General features: G+C 47.0%; 8 protein-coding genes across 8 annotated transcripts; 3 read left to right on the top strand and 5 right to left on the bottom strand.

The window, feature by feature from the left end:
• Positions 1-188: 188 nt before the first annotated feature.
• Positions 189-1,681, top strand: ENT5 (Ent5p; the record flags this gene model as incomplete). Its single annotated transcript, XM_076685107.1, has 4 exons — positions 189-264; positions 323-408; positions 468-493; positions 544-1,681. 4 exons carry the CDS (start codon positions 189-191, stop codon positions 1,679-1,681), a joined length of 1,326 nt encoding a protein of 441 aa, XP_076540704.1.
• Positions 1,682-3,326: 1,645 nt separating this feature from the next.
• TRVA0_021S01684 (uncharacterized protein) lies at positions 3,327-4,324 on the bottom strand (the record flags this gene model as incomplete). Its single annotated transcript, XM_076685106.1, has 2 exons — positions 3,776-4,324; positions 3,327-3,725 (listed from the first exon to the last, which is right to left on the bottom strand). Exon 2 carries the CDS (start codon positions 3,711-3,713, stop codon positions 3,327-3,329), a length of 387 nt encoding a protein of 128 aa, XP_076540703.1. The 5' UTR covers positions 3,714-3,725; positions 3,776-4,324.
• A 6,108-nt stretch (positions 4,325-10,432) lies between these two features.
• Positions 10,433-11,572, top strand: TRVA0_021S01662 (uncharacterized protein; the record flags this gene model as incomplete). The annotated part of the gene is made up of 1 exon (XM_076685105.1): positions 10,433-11,572. One exon carries the CDS (start codon positions 10,433-10,435, stop codon positions 11,570-11,572), a length of 1,140 nt encoding a protein of 379 aa, XP_076540702.1.
• Positions 11,573-11,745: 173 nt separating this feature from the next.
• TRVA0_021S01640 (uncharacterized protein) lies at positions 11,746-12,414 on the bottom strand (the record flags this gene model as incomplete). The annotated part of the gene is made up of 1 exon (XM_076685104.1): positions 11,746-12,414. One exon carries the CDS (start codon positions 12,412-12,414, stop codon positions 11,746-11,748), a length of 669 nt encoding a protein of 222 aa, XP_076540701.1.
• Positions 12,415-12,805: 391 nt separating this feature from the next.
• Positions 12,806-14,377, bottom strand: TRVA0_021S01618 (uncharacterized protein; the record flags this gene model as incomplete). The annotated part of the gene is made up of 1 exon (XM_076685103.1): positions 12,806-14,377. The coding sequence occupies one exon, from the start codon at positions 14,375-14,377 to the stop codon at positions 12,806-12,808; it is 1,572 nt and encodes a 523-aa protein (XP_076540700.1).
• Positions 14,378-15,613: 1,236 nt separating this feature from the next.
• Positions 15,614-17,746, top strand: SLS1 (Sls1p; the record flags this gene model as incomplete). The annotated part of the gene is made up of 1 exon (XM_076685102.1): positions 15,614-17,746. One exon carries the CDS (start codon positions 15,614-15,616, stop codon positions 17,744-17,746), a length of 2,133 nt encoding a protein of 710 aa, XP_076540699.1.
• Positions 17,747-18,038: 292 nt separating this feature from the next.
• On the bottom strand, positions 18,039-20,774 carry MCM4 (MCM DNA helicase complex subunit MCM4; the record flags this gene model as incomplete). Its single annotated transcript, XM_076685101.1, has 1 exon — positions 18,039-20,774. The coding sequence occupies one exon, from the start codon at positions 20,772-20,774 to the stop codon at positions 18,039-18,041; it is 2,736 nt and encodes a 911-aa protein (XP_076540698.1).
• A 610-nt stretch (positions 20,775-21,384) lies between these two features.
• RLF2 (Rlf2p) lies at positions 21,385-22,932 on the bottom strand (the record flags this gene model as incomplete). Its single annotated transcript, XM_076685100.1, has 1 exon — positions 21,385-22,932. One exon carries the CDS (start codon positions 22,930-22,932, stop codon positions 21,385-21,387), a length of 1,548 nt encoding a protein of 515 aa, XP_076540697.1.
• Positions 22,933-23,232: the final 300 nt, after the last annotated feature.

Raw genomic sequence — 23,232 nt, 5'->3', positions numbered from 1 at the left:
GTCCCTGCGCAAGCGTTGGGAGTTTCGACAAAAACAAAAAAAAAAAGAGTGCGGCAAGAAGCGGCAGCACATATTGGAATCTGCACACGTCAGCTCTCTCCCTACCAAAACCCATAACTCGACAGCCGTCAAACCCGGGGGGTGGACCACACATTAAACACATACGGAACTGGTGGTAATACGGAGAGATGGACAACTTGCAAAAGAAGCTGGCGAATATCTCGCTTTACGACGTGAAAGCGTATGTTCGAAAGGCCCAAAATGGTACGTCTTAGCTAAAAAAATAACCACACGTGATGAAATAGCTAACAGGGGGGCATAGTGGTCATGAACTACACGGAAATGGAGGCCAAAGTACGTGAAGCTACGAATAACGAGCCCTGGGGAGCCAGTAGCACTCTGATGCAGGTATGAATACCCCGAAAAAAATCCTTTAAACCCGCAAAACTAACCCAATAAATCAACAGGAAATCGCCAATGGAACCAATTCATAGTATGTGGAGACCCACCCATTACAACTAAAAAACTAACTCAATTGGTTAGCTCCCACTTCCACGAAATCATGCCCATGATTTACAAGCGGTTCACTGAAAAGTCGGCCGAGGAATGGCGACAAATCTACAAGGCACTCCAGCTGCTGGAATTCCTGGTCAAGAACGGAAGCGAGCGAGTTGTCGACTACGCGCGTTCCCACCAGGCCGTAATTGATATGCTCAAGCATTTCCACTACATTGATGCCAATGGCAAAGACCAGGGTATCAACATTCGCAACCGAGCCAAGGAATTGACCGAACTGCTCGAAGACGTGAGCAAGATCAGAACCGAGCGCAAAAAGGCCCGTGCAAACAAGACCAAGTACCAAGGAATGGGCAATGTAGGGTTTGATGATGAAGACCATTACGGTGGGTTTGGTAACGAGAGCTTGGAGTTTGGAGCCGGCGGGTACAAGGGCCGTGTGTTTGGAGATGGCGGAGGCTTCAATGGATCCAACTACTCGGGTCCTGGGTACTCCAATGACGATGAGTTTGAGGAATATCACATTGACGATGAGGACGAAGAAGACCGTCGTACTCCACCACGGGCGGCTGCATCCACTTCTTCTGCGCCTGTCCCACCTCGCAAGGCCGAGCCGGTAAAAGACATTATTTCGTTTGACGATGATGATGAATTTGGAGAGCCCCAGGCGGCGCCTCCGCCTCCACAAGCCCAGAAACCCGTTTCCGCTGCTCCAGCTGATGACGATGATGAGTTTGACGACTTCCAGAGCGCAACTCCCACAACAACCCAGCCAGCGTCGACAAAGGACCAGATTACTAGTCTGTTTAGCCAACCACCATCGTTCCAGCAGCCACAACAACAACAACAGCGGCAGCAGCCAATGGCAGCAGCTGCGCCTCTGGCAGGATTTAACGCCGGTGCCAGTAATACCCGCGGGTTCTCGGCTGCTAAGCCATCGCAGCCACAGCAGCCAGCCAAGAAGAGCGGCGATGCGTTTAGCTCGCTGTGGTCTTCTGCTGCATCGACTTCGTCTACTGCGGCTGCAAAGCCGAAAGTCGATTCTAGCAAAGCGAGCCTCTCTTCCCTCGCTCAGCAGAAGAACGAGCAGAGCATGTGGGGGGCTTCTTCTGGTTCCCAGCAACAGGGGTCTAGTTCCAACGTAGACGATTTGTTGTCTTTCTAGTCACATAAAATCACATTTTGGTTGACAAATTATTCTCCGCGTAGCGGAGCCCCAGGGGGTTTGGGGGACTGGTCCCCCAATTACACTAGGCGCAATGTGTATTCGAGGGCCAGCCCTCGAGCTCCCGTAGCTCCGCTTCGCGGAGGGATCCATCTCTGTACAAACCCGATGTTCTCCGCGCAGCGGAGCTACAGAGGGGGATTGGGGGGAGAGTAATAACGTGCAGTGGTTAGTGATGCTTGCCGAGGGTGTAATGTCAACGTCTAGCAGCGCAACGAACGTCACAGAGGTCAACTGAAATGAGTGCAACTCAGGCTATCATGCTGGAGGTTTGTAAAATAATAGTATTGACGTATGATTATGAGTACATAACAAGCTTGAACAAGTTAAAAATTAGTCGTCTCCTACTTTGTAAGTCATCACGCCGCATTCGGCCCTCGTCGCCTGCTCCTGGTTGCCAAACCATTTAGTTGACCATGCTTCACTACCACAGCCGCTACACAGACCTCATCTGACGAACTCAACCCTCGAAGACTAGAATTGATCCAAATTTTCATGGGCTAATTTAGGTGTTACCATTGGCAGACTATAAGCAGTATGATCAATATGCATGGTACTGTCCATATGATCATATAAACTGCAGAGACACACAAAGCTTCGTCTTCGCGGCTTTGCTTCCTACTTATTTCCTGCATATTGTACTGGAGTTGTTGAACTGCCTAGTAATATAGTAGTATAACAATGATAATGCGGTGCTCAAGTGGTCGACGAATCAGACTCTTGGTCCAATTCGATAGTAAATGTTTAAAAATAGAAAGATATGAAAGCAAATTTCGAAACTGGAGAAAGAAACAAAGTTAAACTAGCGGGGATACGCGGAGTCTATGGGATCCATTGATATGTGGCTCCGGTTATTAAAAAAAGCCAATCAAATAATTGCGCAGTCAACTCTATCTGACGAGGAACAATAATATTCTACTGTAATTAAAGTCAGTTCTCTAGAGACGAAAGGACAAATTTAACAAATCTAATTATATAAGTTACCAAACATGGCGACACATGGGGTTGACTTAGGCGACGTCTAAATAGGCTTGTTTCCTCTAATGGATACAAGATATACCGGTACCTTCTAATCTTCATCTTACTCTTGTAAAAAAGTAATACCAGTAATGGTTAGTGAATAATGCATTTTGAAGGCGAGGAAGGCCAATGACGTATTAGGCGAGACTTTGCTGTTGCCAGAGGAATCACAAGGTCTATCGCTTCTTTCTTGCCTATTGACTGCCAATGTCGCTCTGATTTATTCCATCGCCAGGCCGCCTTTCCGTAGTCGCCGGGAAGAGATGGTTTTGCAGTTAAATACTTTTGGTCAAATACCAGTGCCGCTCACCTCATCAGAATTGATCTTCGACGTTGATTCGCGTTCTTATATTTTTAGGACCTATGATACTACAGGTAACACGTTACTAGATAAACATGCGTTAACATATGCCTAGGAAAATGTATGTCCACTTCCGGCTCTACGCTACATATGGGTCGTAACATAATGCTGAATGAATTCCAGAGCAATATTTATCGCTCCAGGTCCATGAGTTACAGCTGATTGCAAAATGGACTTTTTGTATTTCCTAGTAGCTAACTGCACTTATGGATCGAGTTTCCCTGTCTGGAAGTCTGTCGTCGGTAGACTTACCTCAGTCTTCTCATACTCGCCGTGAGCATTCCCAAGATGGACCACGCGGATAGGCACTTCTGCCACAGGCAACGCACCATGTACGTAAGCAAGTGTAAAAGTTATTGCTGCAGATACTGCACAGGCCGAAAATGGCTGTGGTCGTACGTTCGGACCAAAACGATTTCCCATGACCCATGAAGTGCAAATGGCCGCGGATACGCCTCCACACATACCCATGGCGTGACATGTAACTGAACCAAGAGGCCCGATGAGTTCCTTAGGTATTGCGTAGCTTAGGCCCCAAGAGAGCGTGGAGCTTGCAAAAAGGAATGCACCGAACAATCGAATGAATAGCATACCGGTAGTGAACTATTATACTTGGTTAGTCAGATGGCTTTTTAAATCACTCTCTTGCGTACCACTCTTACACAATTCACAGCTGGGAAATTGCTTGAAGGTTTGAAGAAAGCAAACAAAAAAGAGCGACCTGGGCAAACTAGATCATTTTATAGTCAAGCGCAGATGAGGCTCGTCGGCTAAATAGTGAAATGTGACAGGTACTTGGGTCCACAAATTGATATGTCGCTTTCCTCCTCCCCGTACCCATCCATGGATAACCATGATAGGACAGCTTTCTTGATTAGAGGCAAGTTGACTGGACAAAAAGCACGATATACTGCCAGAGCTCTTGCTATTCCAGTACTGTGACAACTGTGCCTGTGGACAATACTTTTCAAAAGCAGGCGATGTTGATTGATACGCCGATCCATTTAAATGGGACCCGGAAATGCCGCGAGTGGGGATGGTTAGAAAAAAATCTGTCATATCATTGCAACGGCTTATTGACCCCCTTCTTACATGGGGTAAGCAACATTTGACCAGTCGAAACTCCCGGAGAATAAAAGTCAACACGACAGAGATAGCCACGATGGATTCTAGTCATTGCCTATTCTATAGCTTTTAAATATCCGATGGAAACGTTGCTGGAGATTCCAAGTGTTCATCTAAGAAATTCGGCTAAGATGGCGTTTTTTTCCTTCGTCTCAGCCGTGTTCTCAGGAGTCCATCGCCACTCCCGGGATCGCTGCATTGTTTCAGAGTTACTGCAGCACTCTTTGGACACGGAAGTTGCAGATCATCCAAGACAATCCAAAAGACTGGATTATTCTTGTGGTAGACTCCCCACTTTCAACGTGAAAGCAGCACATGTTATCCGCGTGCTGGGTTTGCTTATATCCACTGCATGCCTCCTATACTCGGTGAAGCCGTAGATGTACCAGCTTGGGAGTGGCCAGGCAGACAGGTCAAATCGCGTGTGCGGACATAACACTGTTGAGATGTGCTGGGTGAGGGGAAAGCTATCGCTCTGATAGCATATTGCTCATTCGTAACAACTTGCAGGTTTCTCAGCAAAGAACAGGACTACCGGTAATGTGTCTGTAGATCGGAGATCGGAGCTTCTACATCCAGCCTACTATGTAGGACCGTAACAGGGTAAATTAGGCCTCACCTACTTTGTAACCCACCACTTAATTGACCTTGTGCCACGCAATTCGCAGCCACTACAGAGCCCTCACCTGATGGACTTGGGTTTCTAAGACTGGAATTGATCCCACATTCGCGGCTTTAGGCGGCGTGTTACCACATACAGGCTAAAACCAATATAAGCCATATGAATGGCACCACCGTCAGGACCATACAAACTGTGAAGTCACTGATACTTTTTTCTACACGGTTTGATCTCCTACCCCTTTCCTGCATGTTGTACTCTGGTCGTGGGCTGCCTACTACCGGTAATCGTAGTACTAACAATGACAATGGGGTGCTCAAGTGAAGGACGGGTTATTGCACTTATCTGGCTCTTGGTCCAGCCAGTTTTGATAGCAAGCTTGCGCCTATTTTGCTGGCCGCTTATTAAGTCAACCCTGTCTGTCTTCATATTTAGTAACTTTTATAATTATCCATCAACCTTAACTAACCGTTACTTAGATTACATTGTAGTTAGATCATTCCCTTTGCGTCTAGTCAACCAAACGTAACCAAGAAGAATATTACCAGACATAGCTTAACTACAGTTAACAGTATAATCATTTGATTGACTTTGTTATTTTTAGCACCGGCACATTTCAATGGATATCATTGACACCGCACAGACTTTATTTCACTGAACTTGAAAGACGAGGAATATGGTAGTGGATTCCAGGTTAAACGAGCTGATTTATCGATAGTTGCTGCCATATGCTTAATCACCTAATTTTTCCACCAGCTATGCCTGCTAAGCATATATTGTGAAAGCTGGTTATCATAACGAGTACTCTTTCGTGCAATACGTAACGATGAGTGTGCACAATAATGCCCCAAAGATCGTACTCATCTGGACGCAATACATGCTACACTCGCTAAACCAGTCGCACCCTCTGCTCTCCTCCTCTCTCATAGAAGTCTGTTGCTCTAAATCGTTCATTGGTTGGTGTTTTCTTTTTCCAATAGCAATGATCAATTAATGGGTATTGTAAAGATGAAACGGGGATACCTTATTTATGTAGTGATTCTCGGTGGTCTAATCGAATTTAAATTACATACGTAGAACCAAAGCGCCTATCCGTCGCACCCGTACTGAAACCGCTACAGCTTCTAAAGCTCTGGATCATGTCTAGACCTACTCCAAAACCGAGCGGACGCAGCTCACGTAGGAGGCTGACGAATATCTGAGCCAGAGGCTCCGCTGAATCATCCACATAGTCGCCATATCCGCCCTTGCGTTTCCGCTTTCAGGGCCATACGCTCCAAGCAAGGCGGATTACATCTCGTGGGTCCAGCTAGATGCCCAATAACTTAGCCTCCTTATCGCCTAGTACTCAATCCCATTTGATATGTAAATGGCTGTTGTCGCCCCTCCCTGCTCCTTATTCTCTCTGTCAAAATGCACGAAAAATCAAGCTTGTCCTCGTAGTCGATGGTCGCGTAACTGAGCTCAGCCGACTCATCACAGACCAATAACAATACACTGTAATCCATTTAAATGATACCGCCTCTGTAAACTGTCAGTATTATTGCAGCAAAACGAATGCAGAAATGAAAGAAACAGAGTAAGTTAAAAGTCTCAGTTTTTTTATATATCAGAATCATTTTTTTAGTTAACCGTGCATTTTCTATTTCATATTCGAACCGATCTTCAAAACATAATGCATTAACAACCTTTGATGTGTCGTCTAAATTCCACAAGACTATTTCATTGTTACCTTCTCTTATCGAGTATTCTACTCTTTTTTTTCACAGCAGACAATTGTGAACCTATCAGTGTATGTTGTCTTTCCTCCGTACGATAATCCTGTTATTACCGACTTCAGTGGGTGATGTCCCTCACTTTTCCCGACGGCCAATCTTGCCTGCGAAACCAATCGACTGGCCCTTCTGCGCTACTGCTGATAAGGCAACCGTCGACGTCATGGTTGCCGCGCATCCCACGCCTGATGACAGTCCAGTTCCTGGGATAACGGCTAACCCCATGCTCCATGAAGAGCAAGAAACCGCAGTTGCCGCTAACCCCAGATTAGCGACCACATCTAGCATAGCTCCCAGAATATCTAAAGTATATACGCCTTTGCCAGCAGCTGCAGTAGTGGCTAGTGCTGCTGCCATGGCAAATACAACATGAGCGACATGCATGGTACTATGGCAATTCTATTGTATTCTATCGCCCGTTAGCCAGACTTCCTAATGATCTTGCTCTGATCTTACTCGCCTAATAATCACAACACGCTGTGTTATGAAATGGTGAAGAAAATAACCTAAGCTAGCGAAGAAGTGATTACAGCCATTTATAACTAAGAGGCGACAAGGTACTGGACACATCGGCTTTATTCACAGATGCACTATATATAGTATGAATGAAGCATTGCTGTTGACTAGATTTATGATGTAAACTCTTTATTATGGCGCTAGGAATAAAACTTTAGGTGGAGCAGGGTGTTTGAACGTGTGATCAAGCGTAAGGCAATCTTAAAAATATCTTGATGCTATCCTTTGATCGGGGAACTTAGTGGTATTAATATTGGCTTCAGAGTGGTTGATTTATGCACTAGCTCTTAATGCGAAGAGCTGTACGAGGGGAAACGCGTTTCAGAATGAAATCCGCCAGATATCCACCATTGTGTATTTTACGGGGAGCCTTTGGCCCTGGCCCCGAAAGACGCTACATTGACATAATTGCCAGACTTAAAGCTGTCACGAAAGATACGTAAAAATAATCAAAGGTTAGAGTTTTAGATGATGAAGAAGAAGCTACCTGCAATCCAAAGACTGTATATAAATATCCCTCTCCACCGCTTAAAATATCAATTGTAAAACCAATGGGCGATAGTCTGCAGAATAAAAAGGAGGAAGACCGGGAGTGCACCCAATTGGAGTTAATTGCGGGAGGTTTTGTTCGTTTCTACATTCTTATGGTCGTTCTAGTAGTGCCATGGGTACTAATCGTTATGTTTTTCTTGAGGGTAAATATGGGTCTCCTACCAGTTAAGTCCTAGTGGTATTATCTTCAGATCGCTTTCCACGAAACCTCAAATTCGAATCTGGACACCAGTACTTTGCTGATTCCCGACCCACACGTTGCTACGCGGGAATTCATAGGGCTTGAGACATTCCTCGAAGAGATTGAGTACTGGTAGTTATATCAGCAACATTTCTACAACCACATCTACTGCTTTTCCCTGTCAATAAGTAAACTTATCTATCCTTTAGGACGTCATACGGGAGCTTTGTAATAAGGAGTTGTAAAACTGTCAACTGATCGGCAATCATAGTTCTGCGTGAATTACATGGGCCGCGAATTAGAGTGCTGCTAGTATGTCGCAAAAGAAAAGAGTGTAGCATGCAATGTTATATCCCCTGAGATTTCCAAGAGATATTGCTACCAATCTCACATATATCACACCAGCAGTTACGCGAGTCCAATTCTTTCCCCTCGTACTAAATGATGCAAGCTATTGTTTAATCCATGAAATGAAATGCTCTCTGTTAAAGCACCAGGCTATCATTTCAAATTAAACCTTACTTCTATGCCTCTTCCTCTATAGAATTTGTCTTTTGAAGCTAAATTGGAGATTGTCTTCAAGAGTCAAATACATAAATACCCCTGTCTGTCGCTAAAACGACACTACACCAATGATAAATACCAATGACAGGTGCATCGCTTCAGAGCAATATTGAGAAGGAAAACCGAGGGTTAACCGCCTCCGAAGCTGTTTTACGCTTATCCATTTATGCCTTGGGCATATCAACGATGCCATGCATACTACTCCTACTATATGTCCTATGGCCGCACTAGATACTGAAGATACTGCTTGGACAGCTATCGATTGATGCACGAAACTAATAGCCCATGCAAGTCACAGTTATTTTTAGCTAGATCTGTTACGGCGTTAGGCAGATTTTCAGGTCCGTCTTGTGGATCCGTGATATTGGCTGCTGCAGTGCTGAAAAATACAAGAAGAAGCTGAATCGAGTGGATTAAGCGAAATGTTAATCGGTCCATTAAGCTTAAGCTTTTAAGATCTTTATTTCGACAATCACCAAACTAAAATATAAAATAGGACTTACGTATGCCCTCTATAAACGTAGCATGAATGGCTTGACTTTACGCGTAGGAAGAAGGAGCACTAGCACTTATAATGGCACGAATTGCCAAATAAGTAGGGAAAACCCTTTCTTCTAGCGCAAGAGCATCTGGAACACCAGTTAGGAGTCTGAAGACACCGCCCCCGTAACCGGGGAAAGACTTGTGCAAGCCACCCAATTGTGGGAACCCATCTAATCATCCGAAACATTTAATTGATGGTGCCGATTTTATCAATCATAAGGATACGCAATACGTCAAGTGAGCCAGCCACTAACCTGGAATAGGTCAAAACCACTAGCCCTCGTTTAGGTGAGTTTAAGTGACTGGAAAACACCCCTCTACGTCTTCTAAGATAGACCCTTCGATAAACATATACATAGCTAATAATACGGTAATATGAAGGCTAGTGTGGGATACTATTGAGTTTGTTTGCGACGGATACGCAGTTCTGCACAAACCGCTAAGGAATGAAGAGCACTCATAGGCAGCCATACAGGGGCTTCTAGTTAACTCTTCCTAGACAGTGACGTGCATCTCCCAATGTCCCGGCCAAAGTGAGGGATTAGATAGTTTAGCGTATGGCTTGATCTGGGGCGGTCGCTGAATGATCTGTTTGATGCAGACAACTGTACATTTTGTGACTTTATTTATAGGCATAGATCTCGGCCTGCTTAATGAGTACAGTACTTTTTACATTATTGAGACACATGTGAGATTAAGTCCATGAGCCGTACAACATTCCCTCGGTAATGAACCTTATTGTCGTTTGTCTATATAAATACTGCTTGTCCACCATTCGCTTGTTTACTTTATTATCTTTACCCCCCTTTAAGACTTAACCATTCATAAGTAGGTAGAGGAAGAAACTAACCGCAGCTTCAACAGTAAGAGCAACAATGAATATTCAAACCATGCTCCTCCATGTGCTCGTGTTGGCAGTATCCAACGCGAATACCACCTACATGACGTATGCCTTCGTAGGAGAAATGTGTCTGGCAGCTGCTACTTGCCGCTGCTGTGTCCCGTTTTGGAACGGACAGGCCCTACTATCGGATACGGGTCTTTCCTCAGGCAAATGTTGTGCCGCTTCAATCGTTGGCTCAATTGCATCAATTTTTCTCTTGGCCGTCGCTCTTGATTACCAAAGCGAGTTGGATAATGCTGCTGCTACTGACGACCGAAGCAGCGAGGCGTTGCCCCCGTTCCACAAGCTACTATAACTTTTATATATTGCTTTTACTATAGATGTTAAGTATAACCTGTTATGATTGCTATGATATATAGAGTATATCAGTAAGTTTGAAGGACCGACCATGAGCCGCATGAGCCGCACTAACCAGACGGAAAAATACACGTTATAATACTGAAATATTCGCAAGGATATCGTACACGTCAACGACGGTCAAAACCACCTCCCCCCATAATCAATTGATAAACTGCAAAATACGAAAGGGGAATGAACGATCCACTGCTGGATGTATTGCAGCATTCCGTGGAGGAGGAAGACAAGGCCAAGTTTAGCCAGATTTCCCAGGAACCATGGTCTCAGGAATACCTCGACCACTTGCGGACCCTTCCGCAGTCATCCATAGCCAATGAGCAGGAATACCTGCTGAAATCGCATAATTCCAATAAATCAACGTTGATGGCGTTGACCCAGACCTCATACAAGCAGTTTATTGATTGTGACGAGTCAATTGGGCAGTTCAAGCATTCTTTTAGCGATTTCCAGGCCCAGGCTAGGTCGTTTGAGAGCCGGGTGCGCTCTGCGGGCCCTAACGGAGGCATTCAATGGACTGGCGATTCACATGGCAAGACAGACTCGGTCATTCTATTAAAAAATTTGGAGAAGCTACAGGATATCCTGGAAATTCCATCGTTAACGCTCGCCTGTATAAGAAATGGGTACTATTCCGAAGCATTGGACCTAGCTAGTCACGCTAGGCGATTACAGGTGCGTTTCCCGACTGTTGAAGTTATCCAGAAAATTGCGGAAGACATAGAAAAGCATTTAAAGGTTATGGTTGTCCAGCTGCTAAGGCTGTTGAGACAGCAGAACAAGCTGCCTACCTTAATTAAGGTGGTTTCTTATCTACGAAGGATGGCTCCATTTAGTGCCATGAACCCCGAGAAATCCACTGAACAATTGCAGCAGCTGTTTTTGGTTTCTCGGCTGGCTTTCATTCGTTCTCAATTGGACGTGCTTAAGCCACTCCAGCCAGAGAAGTATCTCAAATCCTACATTGAGGTGTTTCGAGAGCATGTTTTTGGCACAGTAACCGGGTTCCGGTCTATATTCCCTGGAGATCTCAATGGCAGAACAAAAGTCACGGGACAAAGGCTAGTTTCGAACTTCCTCCGCAAGTGTGTTGATGAATTGAAGGATACTATTAACTCTACTGCGCCAAAAATTAGCGATCAGTCAGTCCGGGCGGGAATATGGCTACAATTGGTGTACTGTTCGCAGTCTTTGGGCCGTGTCGGTGCTGACTTCTGGCCGACTGTACAGAAAGACTGCACGGGCATTTCGACGAAAGAATGGAACGAAGCTTTGGCTAAGCAAAAGGAGATTGCCAAGCGACTGGGAGAGATTTAAAATTCCCAGATAGCCATGCGAGTGCTGCATATTATTTATTTGCTGCCAGTGGTTATTCATTTGCTACCAATGGGCTAACTGGGTAATTGGAAAAGCGAATTTCATGCTATTTGCTGTGAATATGTGAGATGACGGAGATGAAACCATCATTAAAAATATGCTTCGTGAATAACTTATAGGTTGGTCTTTGCCCATTCTATGAAGCTAGGGACGTCCTCAACAACACTATGCGTAACCGAGCGGTCCTGGATCCAGCGCGGAATGTTCCCCCTCGCGTCGCTGGTCTGAGCCATGAGCCATTCAACACACTGTTCCTCTGCATTGTAAGTAATGACTTCTATAGAGCAGTAATGCGCTTGAGTAACAGACTTATCATGGATCTCTTCAGTGGAAGGAAGCGAAATAACGACAAACTGCTCTACTTCGGGGTCGGGCTGGACACACGTGATCCAGACGGTCATCTCTCTATCGCTGAACATCCTGGGGAATTTGTACCGCACGAGGATGCCTCTCCAGCCCGGATCGGACTCGGGCGCCTTGAGTTCCTTAAAAGAGTGCAGTAGGGGAATGTATTTCACTTCGTTTTCGGTATGGTTGTCGAAGATGCCGCGTTTAAACTGGTCAAAGGACACGTCCTTGTGTTTGGAGTATCGAGCCATCCAGAAATCCCCCTCGATTCGGGTATGGTATGTATCCACCGCTTGACCCCTTGGTGTGTGTTTCTTTCCTTTGGTCCAAGAGGTGAAGATTTCGTCCTTGAGCTTCAGCGCCGAGGCAGCAGCCTCAGAAACTGTTGGTAGGGCCGCCTCTGCGATATTCTTCAGTCTAAATTGAAACGACATGGTGGACCAGCTCTATATGTATCGTATACCTTTGAGGTAGTCGAGTCGAGAGTGGTTGCTGGGGCGCCGTTATTGGGATCGCCGCTTGCGAACAACACCATGCGGCTTGCAGACTTTAAATTAATTAGTTTATTTAGCTAGAGCCTGCGGTACTATATTCATGTTAATCTACTCTGGCCTCTGCGAATGGATGTTTATGTATAATTATTTATTGGAGTAGAAGTCCATTTACACTGTCAATTGAGCTTACACCAGTAAGATCGTGTCATAATGAACGCCCAGGGAATCCTCCGTGAAGCGGAGCTACGGGGGGTTTGGGGGGCTGAGCCCCCCATTAAAGAGGTATTTCAGTATCGTTGCTGATATCTTACAGCATTGAAAACAGTTATGGTCAATTGAATACGCTAAATCCTGACTGGGGAAAAGTTTTGAGCCACTTTTTAAGGCGCAAACTAGGCTGGTAAACAGAGGGGAGGTCAGGCTCATTATCGTAGCTCATATCAATTCCGTCATTATCCTGTTCGGGTCCTTCTTCGTCCTCAATTTGTTGAAAAGTCGTCATCCATTTGAGGAGCAAATGTTCCTCTTCACGAGAAGCTTTAGAATCAAGCATGTCCAAATACTTCTCCTCTTGTGCCGTTAGATCCTGCTCCTCTCTCATAGCCTGTGCCTCTTCATCGGCGCTATCTATGTAGTCTTCGTCAGTGCTATATCCATACTCGTTTGTTCCATGCGAGTTTGTCATTCCTGCAATTTCATTGTCAGAGTAGACGACTGAGTTGAAGGAGTCGTCCGAGCCGTAGTCGTCTTCTTCCGAGAGCTCTCCGTTGGTCATTTCGCTCAGCTTTCTCTTTTTCTTCTGGTTTCGGCCCTCTGCCTCCAAATTATAGTACGGCAGTAGTTTAGGGTCAATTTTGCGCAGCTTCGACTTGCGCCCCCACACTGGACTCAAATAGTTCTTGACATGGTCTTCGCTGGGAATAGATCGGTCGTCCATACGCAACCCAATGTTCAGCCGTCCGCATACATCCATCCAGTATAGCCTCGAATGTTTGGGGAACTTGAGCAGTTTGATTGCTTCTCTAGCGTCTTCTTCGCTCACAGCACTGTTGCCATCATCTGCAGCCCTGTGTTTACTCCGATTGAGAAATTCGAGAATAGACTTCTTAACAAGGGCTCGAACGCAGTCCTGGATGTGCTCTTCGAGCTCGTCGACTAATTCCTGTGATAGATCGGCAATCATTGGCCAATCTAGCTCTGTTTCAGAGTCTAACCGAGCATTGGAAAAGACCCTGGTAGCCAAATTAAACAACTCTGAGCTATTCAGCAGCCCAATTCTTTCATTCTGATTTATTTCGTCCTTCTTTTCACCTTCTTTCCTCCTTTGGTACATTTTTACTCGATGTGCCTCTTTTTCGTCCTCCCACCCTCGGATAACACTGCTCTGAAAGTTCTCCACGGCAATCCAAGTTTCGCTCATCTCCCGGGCTGCAGGTATGTCCTCCATTGACAATCCACTGGGCTCATTTTCAGATGCCTCGGCAGCCGCACATAGCACGTCATGGTACTCCTGGACCTCGACAACGCTCTTCGTGCCAATTGCCTCCGCGACGGCAGCTAAATCGTGCCGGGACTTGCGCGCCAGGTAGTAGAAGAACTTTTCCTTCTCTCTGGCCGTCCAGTAGCTTCCCACTACCAGCTCATTGTTCTCCCTGCGAAACTCGGGGAACGACTTCCCGCCGTCCTTAGGGCGCTCAAACACCTGCGTCGACCCCGAAACGGTCACAAATCCGTCTCTGAGCTCGGAATCAGCGTTGATTCCGGTTCCCGTGAGGAACTCAACTGCCTGGCTGTTGAACCACCGCGCGTAGTTGACGTTAAACGGGTATTTGATCTTCACTCCAGTGTCAGGCTTTGCCTCATTTACATGGCTCACTTCGGAGGGAGGAGGAAAAGACGCCATTTGCCCCTCCCAGACTCCTAGATCCAAAAAACCGACTTCAAATGGGTCTTGAGTAGCCCTGGATGACCCCTGGTCGACAAGTTCAGTCCGTGGAGCGTGGATCGGGCGCGGTCCGATGTCGAAATATTTCAAACCCCGACACGCCAAAACCTCCACTATCGCAGCCTACTGTATGATTAGACAGGCTCTCTCGTTACGCGGAGAGACTACTGCAATGTGGCGGTGGAATATCAACTGCTTTGATTAATTGTACTTAACGTTTTGGTGCTGATTTTGCTTGCGTTTATTGCTTCACAATGCATCTAGCGGTTTATTAGTGTCTCGATGGTAAGAATGAGCCTGTATTCTCTATAGATTAAGCTTAATTTTTGTTTCTTGTTGCAATTGATGTTTTTAATTACTCAAACTGCAGATTAATTGTAGAATCTTTGTTGTTTTAAGCCATCTTGTTGCGTAGCCGAATAGTTAACATTTTGTAACTTCTTCAGTTTTCGGATCCTTCGTTTTTATGTCACTTATCTTCTTTAAAAGAAACTCTTCAAGAGATTTTAAATATTCTCTGTTCTCCCTCAGGTATCCATTTATGTTTTCTCCGAGCTGTAACGGGAGTACGGTGTAACGAGAGTTTTGTTACGCGTTGGGAGTTTGTTACAGCATTACGAAAATTTTTAACGTTGTAACCGGGGGTGAAGATACGGCGGTCTGGGGGGCTGGCCCCAGCTATGTGAGCTCGAGGGCTGGCCCTCGAATACACCCCAGACCAATTGACTCTACTGAATAATTAGGCTTTTGCATAAAGGAGCTCCTTAGTCCTCTTGGGGATGATAAAAGGCTTTTCAAAGGGGTTCTGAGTGGCCCTGGATTGCCTTTGGGCGCGGCTTTAAGCTGTGAAGGGGGAACAGCTCTCGTAACGCATTGTAACGAGAGTTTTGTAACGGGTTGGGAGTTCGTTACGGTGCTACGATAAAGTTTGTAACGTTGTAACCGGGGTGAAGATACAGGGGTCTGGGGGCTGGCCCCCAGCTACGGGAGCTCGAGGGCTGGCCCTCAAATACACCCCAGACCAATTGAGTCTACTGAATAATTAAACTTGCGCTAAGAGGAGCTGGCTGGCCCTCCTTGGGGAGGATAAAGGGTCTTCAAAGCGGTTCTGAAGTGATACGAGGATCGGAGCGCGGTCCGATAAAAGTCAAAATATTTCAAAACCCGATCAAAACCCTCCACCATCGTGAAATAATGATTAGACGGCCTCTAGGACGGTACCTAGGGGCGATCCGACGCCAGTCCACAACTGCGACTACAGAACTGGGGGCAGTGGAGCAGATAAGCCGGTCGAAACCGCTGAAAAAGCCACCTCCGAAGCAAGACTACATCATTCTCGGCGCACGGTCCTCGCAGCTGCTGCCAAGAAAGAAACCCGCGATCCAACCTGTGGAGCCAGTCCGGCTAGAAGTGTTAGACGAACAAAGGCAGCAGCTTCTGGTGTTTAAATCTGCGGCGAAAAGCTCCAAGGTTGTGGCCGCCAGCATCTCCAGCATGAAACCGTTGTCCAGTGAAGTCAGTGCCAAGCGCTACGACCAGCTGAGGAGCGATCTTAACAAATCGTTCACTGCTACGCAGCTTAGGGAGTTTGTGCGGGCTTCGAGCGACCTCGGTGGCGTCAGCAAGTGGAACAAGACACAGTGCATTGACAAAATCGTAGACGACCTCTGGGGGGTCACAGTGTCGAACACCGTTGAGGAGAGCTCGGATGTTATTGTAGAAAAGACGATCCCGCTGTCGCGGAGGGATCTGTTTGTCATTCTATCCCACAATGGCCGTCTTCCGCGGTCGTGGACCAAGTCCGGGGCGCGGATCATCATCCTCAGCGACGAAGGGAAGCTGGTGGTACGGTCTAGTCAGGCCACGTTTGACTGGATCTTAGCCTCTCTCCATAAAGCGCTGTCCGGGATCAAGACTACTGAGATTGATTTGGCAAATTTGCGCAGGATAGGCAATGTCGACGCACTGCCTTTGAAGCGAATCCAGGGCCTGTCGAATGCTCATTTGGAGTTTAATCCAGCTAAAACCAAGCTCATTGCAAGCGCCAGCAGTCGGTCTGAGCTGAAGTATGCTGAGAGGCTCTTGGTGTATTCTCTTAACTACACTCCGAGAGTCGAGACCGTAGATCTTGTTGAGGAGAAGCCATCTCCAGGTTCAAGCTATATGAGAGTAATTGAGGATGACGCAATGGACTGGACTGAGAGAGGGCTGCCGTGGGCGAGACTGCGTCAGAGCAACCCGAAAACGACCATTTCTGATATCCTTGGGGTTCCGGATAAGGCCAAGATAGAGGCTGAAAAGGCTTCGGAAACGCGTAAAAGAGAGTTCCTGTTGACTACCAACGGCACCAAGGATGGCTCTGTGGTGAGCGAAGCTGGTGAAGGGTACGACAATTACGCAAATGCCATTGTGGACACAATCCTTTCACGGGTCAATACCCCCCGAAATAGCTCGGATCCAGTCACATTTACGGCCACGTTTGGCTATCTGCTTAAAGAAGAAGGCGGTCCGCGAACGGCCTTCATGACCAACATCCCCGAAGTGCAGGAACGATGCTCTCGGCTTCCTTTTTTCAACATGGACATCGCCGTAGAAGAGAGCACTACTACTACTGCCACGGAAGCTCCATCGGAAGCAACTAATACCGCTTCCGCTAGTGGCGACGAGCTTTGGAAAAAGTTACTAGAAAAATTAGAGACCACGGAGAAAGCCAAAGACGACTCCGAGGGGCCCCTAGCTGTCAGGACCAAGGAAGTCGATGAATACGCATACCTTGCCCAAGTGAAGCTTGTGCCGTCTCCCACAAAATACACTCCAGAAGAACTTCGTGAGTTGCCACCTCTAGAATTGTGGCTCGAAATTGACCCTGTCACTTCTGTCGGCGATTTGGAGTCGGCTAGACTGGCGCAGGTCGACCATGAAACTCGGCTGCGGGTCTCTCTGCCAGACAAGCCGGCAGACGTCTCGTACACCACTTCTATAGTAAACTTCTGTGACCAAACTCAGGAAGGGGTGCAGAATTTCCTCGCCAAGAGTCACTTTGTGTTCAGCGGCAAGTCTACTGTCCGGGTACCAAACAGCCTTGCGGTTAATATTGATGGCAGGGACGTGACGTACGTCTACCAGACGCTGTATTATAGACGCCAGGTTGACCTGGCATATCGAAACCACATTCTGCAGTTGAGCATGATCGAAGGCGGTGGTTTTGGTGGTCGACGAATTGAGGCGAACCTTGTGCTGGACTGTGAGGAGTGGGCAAGTTTCAAGCGAGACGAGCTTGTAGATCTCGTTAAGAGTTCCATTGCCTTTTTAGATGCGTTGAAATAGATCTTGTAAATACGAATACTAACTAATATCTACCATATCTTATAAATATTAAGACTCTAGCTAATATCTTTGTCTGTTACGTATTCCAGACTGGTCATGAGGGCTGTGCGGCATATCTCTATCCGCTATCGTAAATTCAATCATCCAAATAAGAGCGATCCTGATCTATTACTTCACGCGTATACAATAAGGACTATTTTAATCTCAGCTGTCCAATTAAGGGTTCTAAATTTAGTTATCCATGTAAGAACAGATCCAATAATGTATTATGCAGATAAATAAAATAAATTGGCTAGACACCAGTAATTCGTCTAACAACGCGTCGACCGCCCGTTCCCGTAACGGAGATCTGACCCTCCTGTTCCAACGACCGAACGGCCTCTCCAATCTCAAGATTCTCAAATCGCTCAGGAGAGGTTTCGTTCACCCGCTTCGCCAAATCATCGTATCTCATTTCGCTGGCACCGCCAGAAACCGTAGCGTCCAGCAATCCTAGCAAATGCTTCTTCAAACCCGATCGCAACTGCCGCTGGGCGCTCGAAGTGCCGGTTTGGACAAGATCCATATCAATTCTGCCAGTCTGAGGATCCATGGCATACTCCTTGATAGCGGACTGGATCAACCGCACAGCTTCTGTAACATCGTCTCGGGTAACCTCCTCAGCAAGACGCATCTTAGCATGTGCCTCCGACAGTCGGATCATGGACTCGAGCTGTCGTGTAGTAGCAGTGATTCGCTTCTCCGATGCTCGAACATCTTCGCCCAGCTTTCGCATCGCAACGTACGCCTTGACCAGCTCCTCTTTAGCCTCTTCGGTGATCTTTGGCTGGACGTGCTGCTTCGCGTAAGAAATGTACATGGTAAGGAACTCCACTGGAAGAATTTCGTGTCGTGAGCCGCTCTCGGGAGCATCCTCGAGATACATGGAGGTCAAGTGGTTGGCCAGGTGTCGGTCGGTCTGGGCATCGATCTTATCAATCATGAGATAAACAAGGTCGAATCGGGAAAGAAGAGTGGGCGGGAGATCAATGTTCTGAGGAACAGACATGTTAACATCGTACTTAGATCCAATTGGATTCGCCGAAGCAAGAATCGAAGTACGCGCATTAAGTGTGGTGATGATACCGGCCTTAGCGATGGATACAGTCTGCTGCTCCATGACTTCGTGGAGAACCGACCGCGTTGCGTCGGACATTTTGTCAAACTCATCAATGCAGCACACACCACCATCAGACAAAACGAGCGCACCACTCTCCAGAACTAGCTGCTTTGTCTCGATATCTCGCGTCACATAAGCGGTCAAACCAACTGCCGAAGAACCCTTTCCTGACGTGTAGATACCTCGAGGAGCAATCTTGTGAACATACTGAAGTATCTGGGACTTGGAAGTAGATGGATCACCCACTAGCAGCACGTTAATGTCTCCTCTGTATCGCGGAGAGCCTCCCTTTTCAAAGGTTTTGTTCGTACCGCCAAACAGTTGCAGGAGAATGCCCTTTTTAACGTCATCTTGCTCATAAATAGAAGGCGCCAGTGACCGCGACAGAAGCTCGTAAACGTCCTCTCGTTCGGCGACTTGTTTAATCTTGGCAATGTCGGATTCACTGACATGGCGAACTTCCTCTACGTCTTGCTGGTTCTGCTGCAGCTCGGACCCCTGGACTTCCAGGTTCTCCTCTTCCCCAGCAATAGTAGACACATCGATGCCCATTCGCTTCTTGTCGACTTTCTGAATGTGCACAACGTCCAAATAAGTCTTGAACAGGCTCTTGAGTGTTCTCTGTCGCGGGTTGATTCGCACTGGTACCGATCGGAAAATGGCGGTAACCTCAATTCGGTCGCCAGCCTTGCAAACATCGACCAGTTCATCGTACACACAAAGAGAGACGGAGTGAGGGGTCTGTCCGTCCGGAGTGATATCCGGGGTCTCCTGTAGCCGCACAATTTGCTTATCGGCAAACAGAGATCGGTTGTGAACCAGTTGCATCGAGTTCATCTGCTTGCAGACATCTCGCGGGCACTGCGTAGGCTCGGCGATGGTGCCCCTGTCAATTTCTACTACAATCGTGTGGTTGCAGACACTGCATTTGAAGAAAGACTCCTTCATGTCCGGGATGACGGGGCTTGCTCGGATAACCAACCCCTTGATGGTCACCAGTTTGTCAATATCTCCTGGATTCAGATCTCGCATACCCTTTTGAGACGCCAGACCGTAAGGCCGCACCTTGTAAAGCTTCGTTTCAATCTCATCTAGCTGTGCGTTGTCGTCAGCCGCCAGGGCAACCATAGTGTCCTTGATCGTCTGATCCATGATGGGGATCACCTCCTGGGGATAGTTGATTAGCTGATAATAGAGCTTCTGGGTTCGTGGATAAGCCAGAAGATTCTTAACATCCAGATTAAGATTTGACAGTCCCAGAAGCCTCATTTGGTTGAGCATGTTAGTGTATACAAGGTCCTCTCCTTCTCCCGCTGGGACCTCTTCTCCGTCGTATGCCCTTCGGTACTTGGACTTATAGTTCTGGAGGAACTCCCTGAACATACTCATGCTCTCCTGGATGCTGACATTGGTGCCCCAGATGACTCGAATAGGCTCGTCTGGGTTGTTCTGGTTCTCCTCAGACTGAGCGCTGAACTGAGTATTGCCATTATTGCCATTGGAGCTTGACAAAGTTTCGTCGACAAACCGTCGTCGCTGGGGGGTCGACATGATATCTGAGGAAAAGATGTCTCCTCTTCTATGCCGCGATCTCTGGGACGCGCCCTGAGAATCGCTCAAATCGCTGAAGAGGCCCGAAGACGCGCCTCTTCTGCTTGGCCTTATCCCAGAAGAACTTGGGACACCTCGCCGGGAAGATGGCGGAGGCGGAGAGGACGAGTATCTCAGAGGTGAAGACACCTCACTGGCCCTTCGATCATCGGGGGTCGATGCAATGTTGTCGCGTCCTGCGTCGGAAGAAGCGCCGGAGAAAAACAGAGGCGACGATGGAACAGGCCCATCAGATTGTGGATCTTGGTTATTACTCATTATGTGTGGTCTTAATCCCGTGGATAGAAAGCGAGTGGAAGGTTGATATGGTGGAGGGTGAAAAATTCAAAGTTTTGTGACGCGTCGGGAAAAATGTACGCGTCTCCGGACCGCGCTCTGCGCGCGCTAATTGAAACGCGTTACTCTCGACGCGTAATTTTCCAAATGAGGAGAGCTTATTTAGGCGAGCACTTTTCCTATTGGTCCATTAGAATAGCAGCGGGTTAATCTTGGATGCATTAGTGTTAATGTCTGCCATTAGCTTACCACATCGCTGCAATTACAGAATAAGCCCTGCAGAATGGTGATAACATGGTAAATGAGTGAATAGAACACTTCGAAAAACCAATACAGTAGGATTATACTTGATATATGCTTCGCGCTGTCCAAGAGTTAGCAGTGACAGTTAAGCCCTATGTGGCAGGCTGAAGAACAACAGCGGTGTACCAGGTATAAGTGCTAGATCCAAGTAATGTTTGGAGTGAAGTGCGCGCGACCGGAGTAAGTCAACTTAGTATTTGCTATGTACGACAACTAATGTTAGAAGTGAAGTATTATAACGGTTGGTAGAAAAGATGGGTAAGCTGAACATGTTAAAAGATAGCTAATATTACTTAAATCCATACTTCTTGCCGATTTCTGGAAAAATCTGCCACTGCTTCTCTCCACCAAGCCCAACAACCTTGACAGCAACCTGTGATATTGTAGCATCAATTGTTTTCTTACTCAGTGAAGGGAATGCCTCCTTCAAGTTCTGAATCAAAATTGGCTTAATGGCAGTCTGGCCCTGAACCTTCTCCAAAAAAGACTTAATATCTGCAGCTGAGAGCCCGGCAGGGAGCGATGCTGACTTCTTACCCCCTGAGTTATTGGGCGACAGTAAATCCAGCGCTGTTTTGGGCTTCGCAGGGCTCTGCTTCTTCTTCTCAACTGCCCAGTAGTCCTTATATGGGTCAATGCCTTCACTCATAATCGTATCGGTATCAACCATGCAACATATTTGGAACTCGTGGAATATTGCATCCTTGCCATCGTTCCATCGAATAATGGGGTTCAAATGGCTCACCAAGTTCCTGCGGTTTTCTCCAGACCCGGAATCATCTTCCTCTAAGAACTGGTCCATTTCCGCATCTGACTCCTCAATATCCTCGTCATCTTCGTCGTCATCGCCCAAATCAGAGCCTTCTTCATCGCCAATCTCCCACTCGCATTCTGAATCAAACTCGTAATTGAGCGTCTTCACAGCCCATTCGAATGGATTAGTAGCAAGTTCATTATGCGTATGCGAAAGAGTGCCGATATACGGCGGCCGGACGTCCTCGCCAAACTGTAAATGCTTCGTGGGTATTGACTCCAGCTTTTTCATCAGCTCAGACTCCGATATTTGGCCCAGCTGCACCAGATCCATGATCTCCCGGACAGTCTGATCCACAGAACCCCCGCGCTTTTCGCGTTTGGAGGCTATCCAGCCCAGCATGCTTTGCTCTTCAGAACACGTAGAGCTGTACTCAGGCGCAACTAGCTTGCAGTTCGACCGAACACAGAACGGAAGGAAGGCAGTCTTATAGTATGATTTCTCCTGTTCCTCCTCCTGGTCCTTCTTCTCTGCATCGGCAGCATCCTGTTTAGAAGCAGTAAAGAATGCGAAAATGCTGGGATGGGATTTCTGTTTGGCTGCTTCGGCCTCCTCTTTGGCCTTTTTAGCCTCCAATTTCGCCTGCTCTTTGCGCTTCTTCTCCTCAATTTTAGCCAGGCGCTCTTCTTCCTTGCGCTTCTTCTCCTCTTCACGTGCCTGCTCCTTGCGTCGCTTCTCTTCGAGCCGCTCTTTCTCCTTCCTCTGCTTCTCTTCCACTCTCTCCTTTTCCTTCCTTTCCTTCTCTTCCTGCTTTAGTCGCTTGGCTTCTTCGCGCTGTCGCTTTAGCTCTTCTTTCTGGCGTTCGCGCTCCGCTTTCTCGCGTTCTTTCTCGCGTTCTTTCTCTTGTTGCTTAGCAGTGCGGTCCTCTTCTTTCGCCCTTTTGGCGGAACCGTTGGTCTCTTCGGTCTTTGCCCGCTTCACGGGGGTCTTTTCGGTCGCCTGGCCCTCTTCGTCGGCAGAAGCAGCGCGCTTGTTGCTAATCTCCTCGGTTATATCTGTCATGACTGCTTCAGCCGCCGCCATCGCTGTAAGGGGAGTTTGAGTTTCAATCCTGAACGCGTCGACGCGACTTTCAATTATCGCTTGCGCGCGCGGTCATTAGTAACGACGCGTAAATTGAACCACGCGCATCGGTATATACATACAGTGGTATCTTCAAAAATGAGAGTTCTGTCGAAAAACATCTTGTTTACTTGATTTCTTGCTTATTTAATGTTGATACTATAGTCTATGGTCGTATATATATCATTCTAATATGGTAGGCTGGCAATGGGTTTATTTGCAGTGGGGACAGCATGATACTAGGTGCTAGCTATCCGGTAA

This window comes from Trichomonascus vanleenenianus (genome assembly GCF_965637985.1).
Source record: "Trichomonascus vanleenenianus strain CLIB 3782 genome assembly, contig: TRVA0_021S, whole genome shotgun sequence".
NCBI classification, from domain to species: domain Eukaryota; kingdom Fungi; phylum Ascomycota; class Dipodascomycetes; order Dipodascales; family Trichomonascaceae; genus Blastobotrys; species Blastobotrys vanleenenianus.
This window is presented reverse-complemented; position numbering and strand designations above follow the sequence as displayed.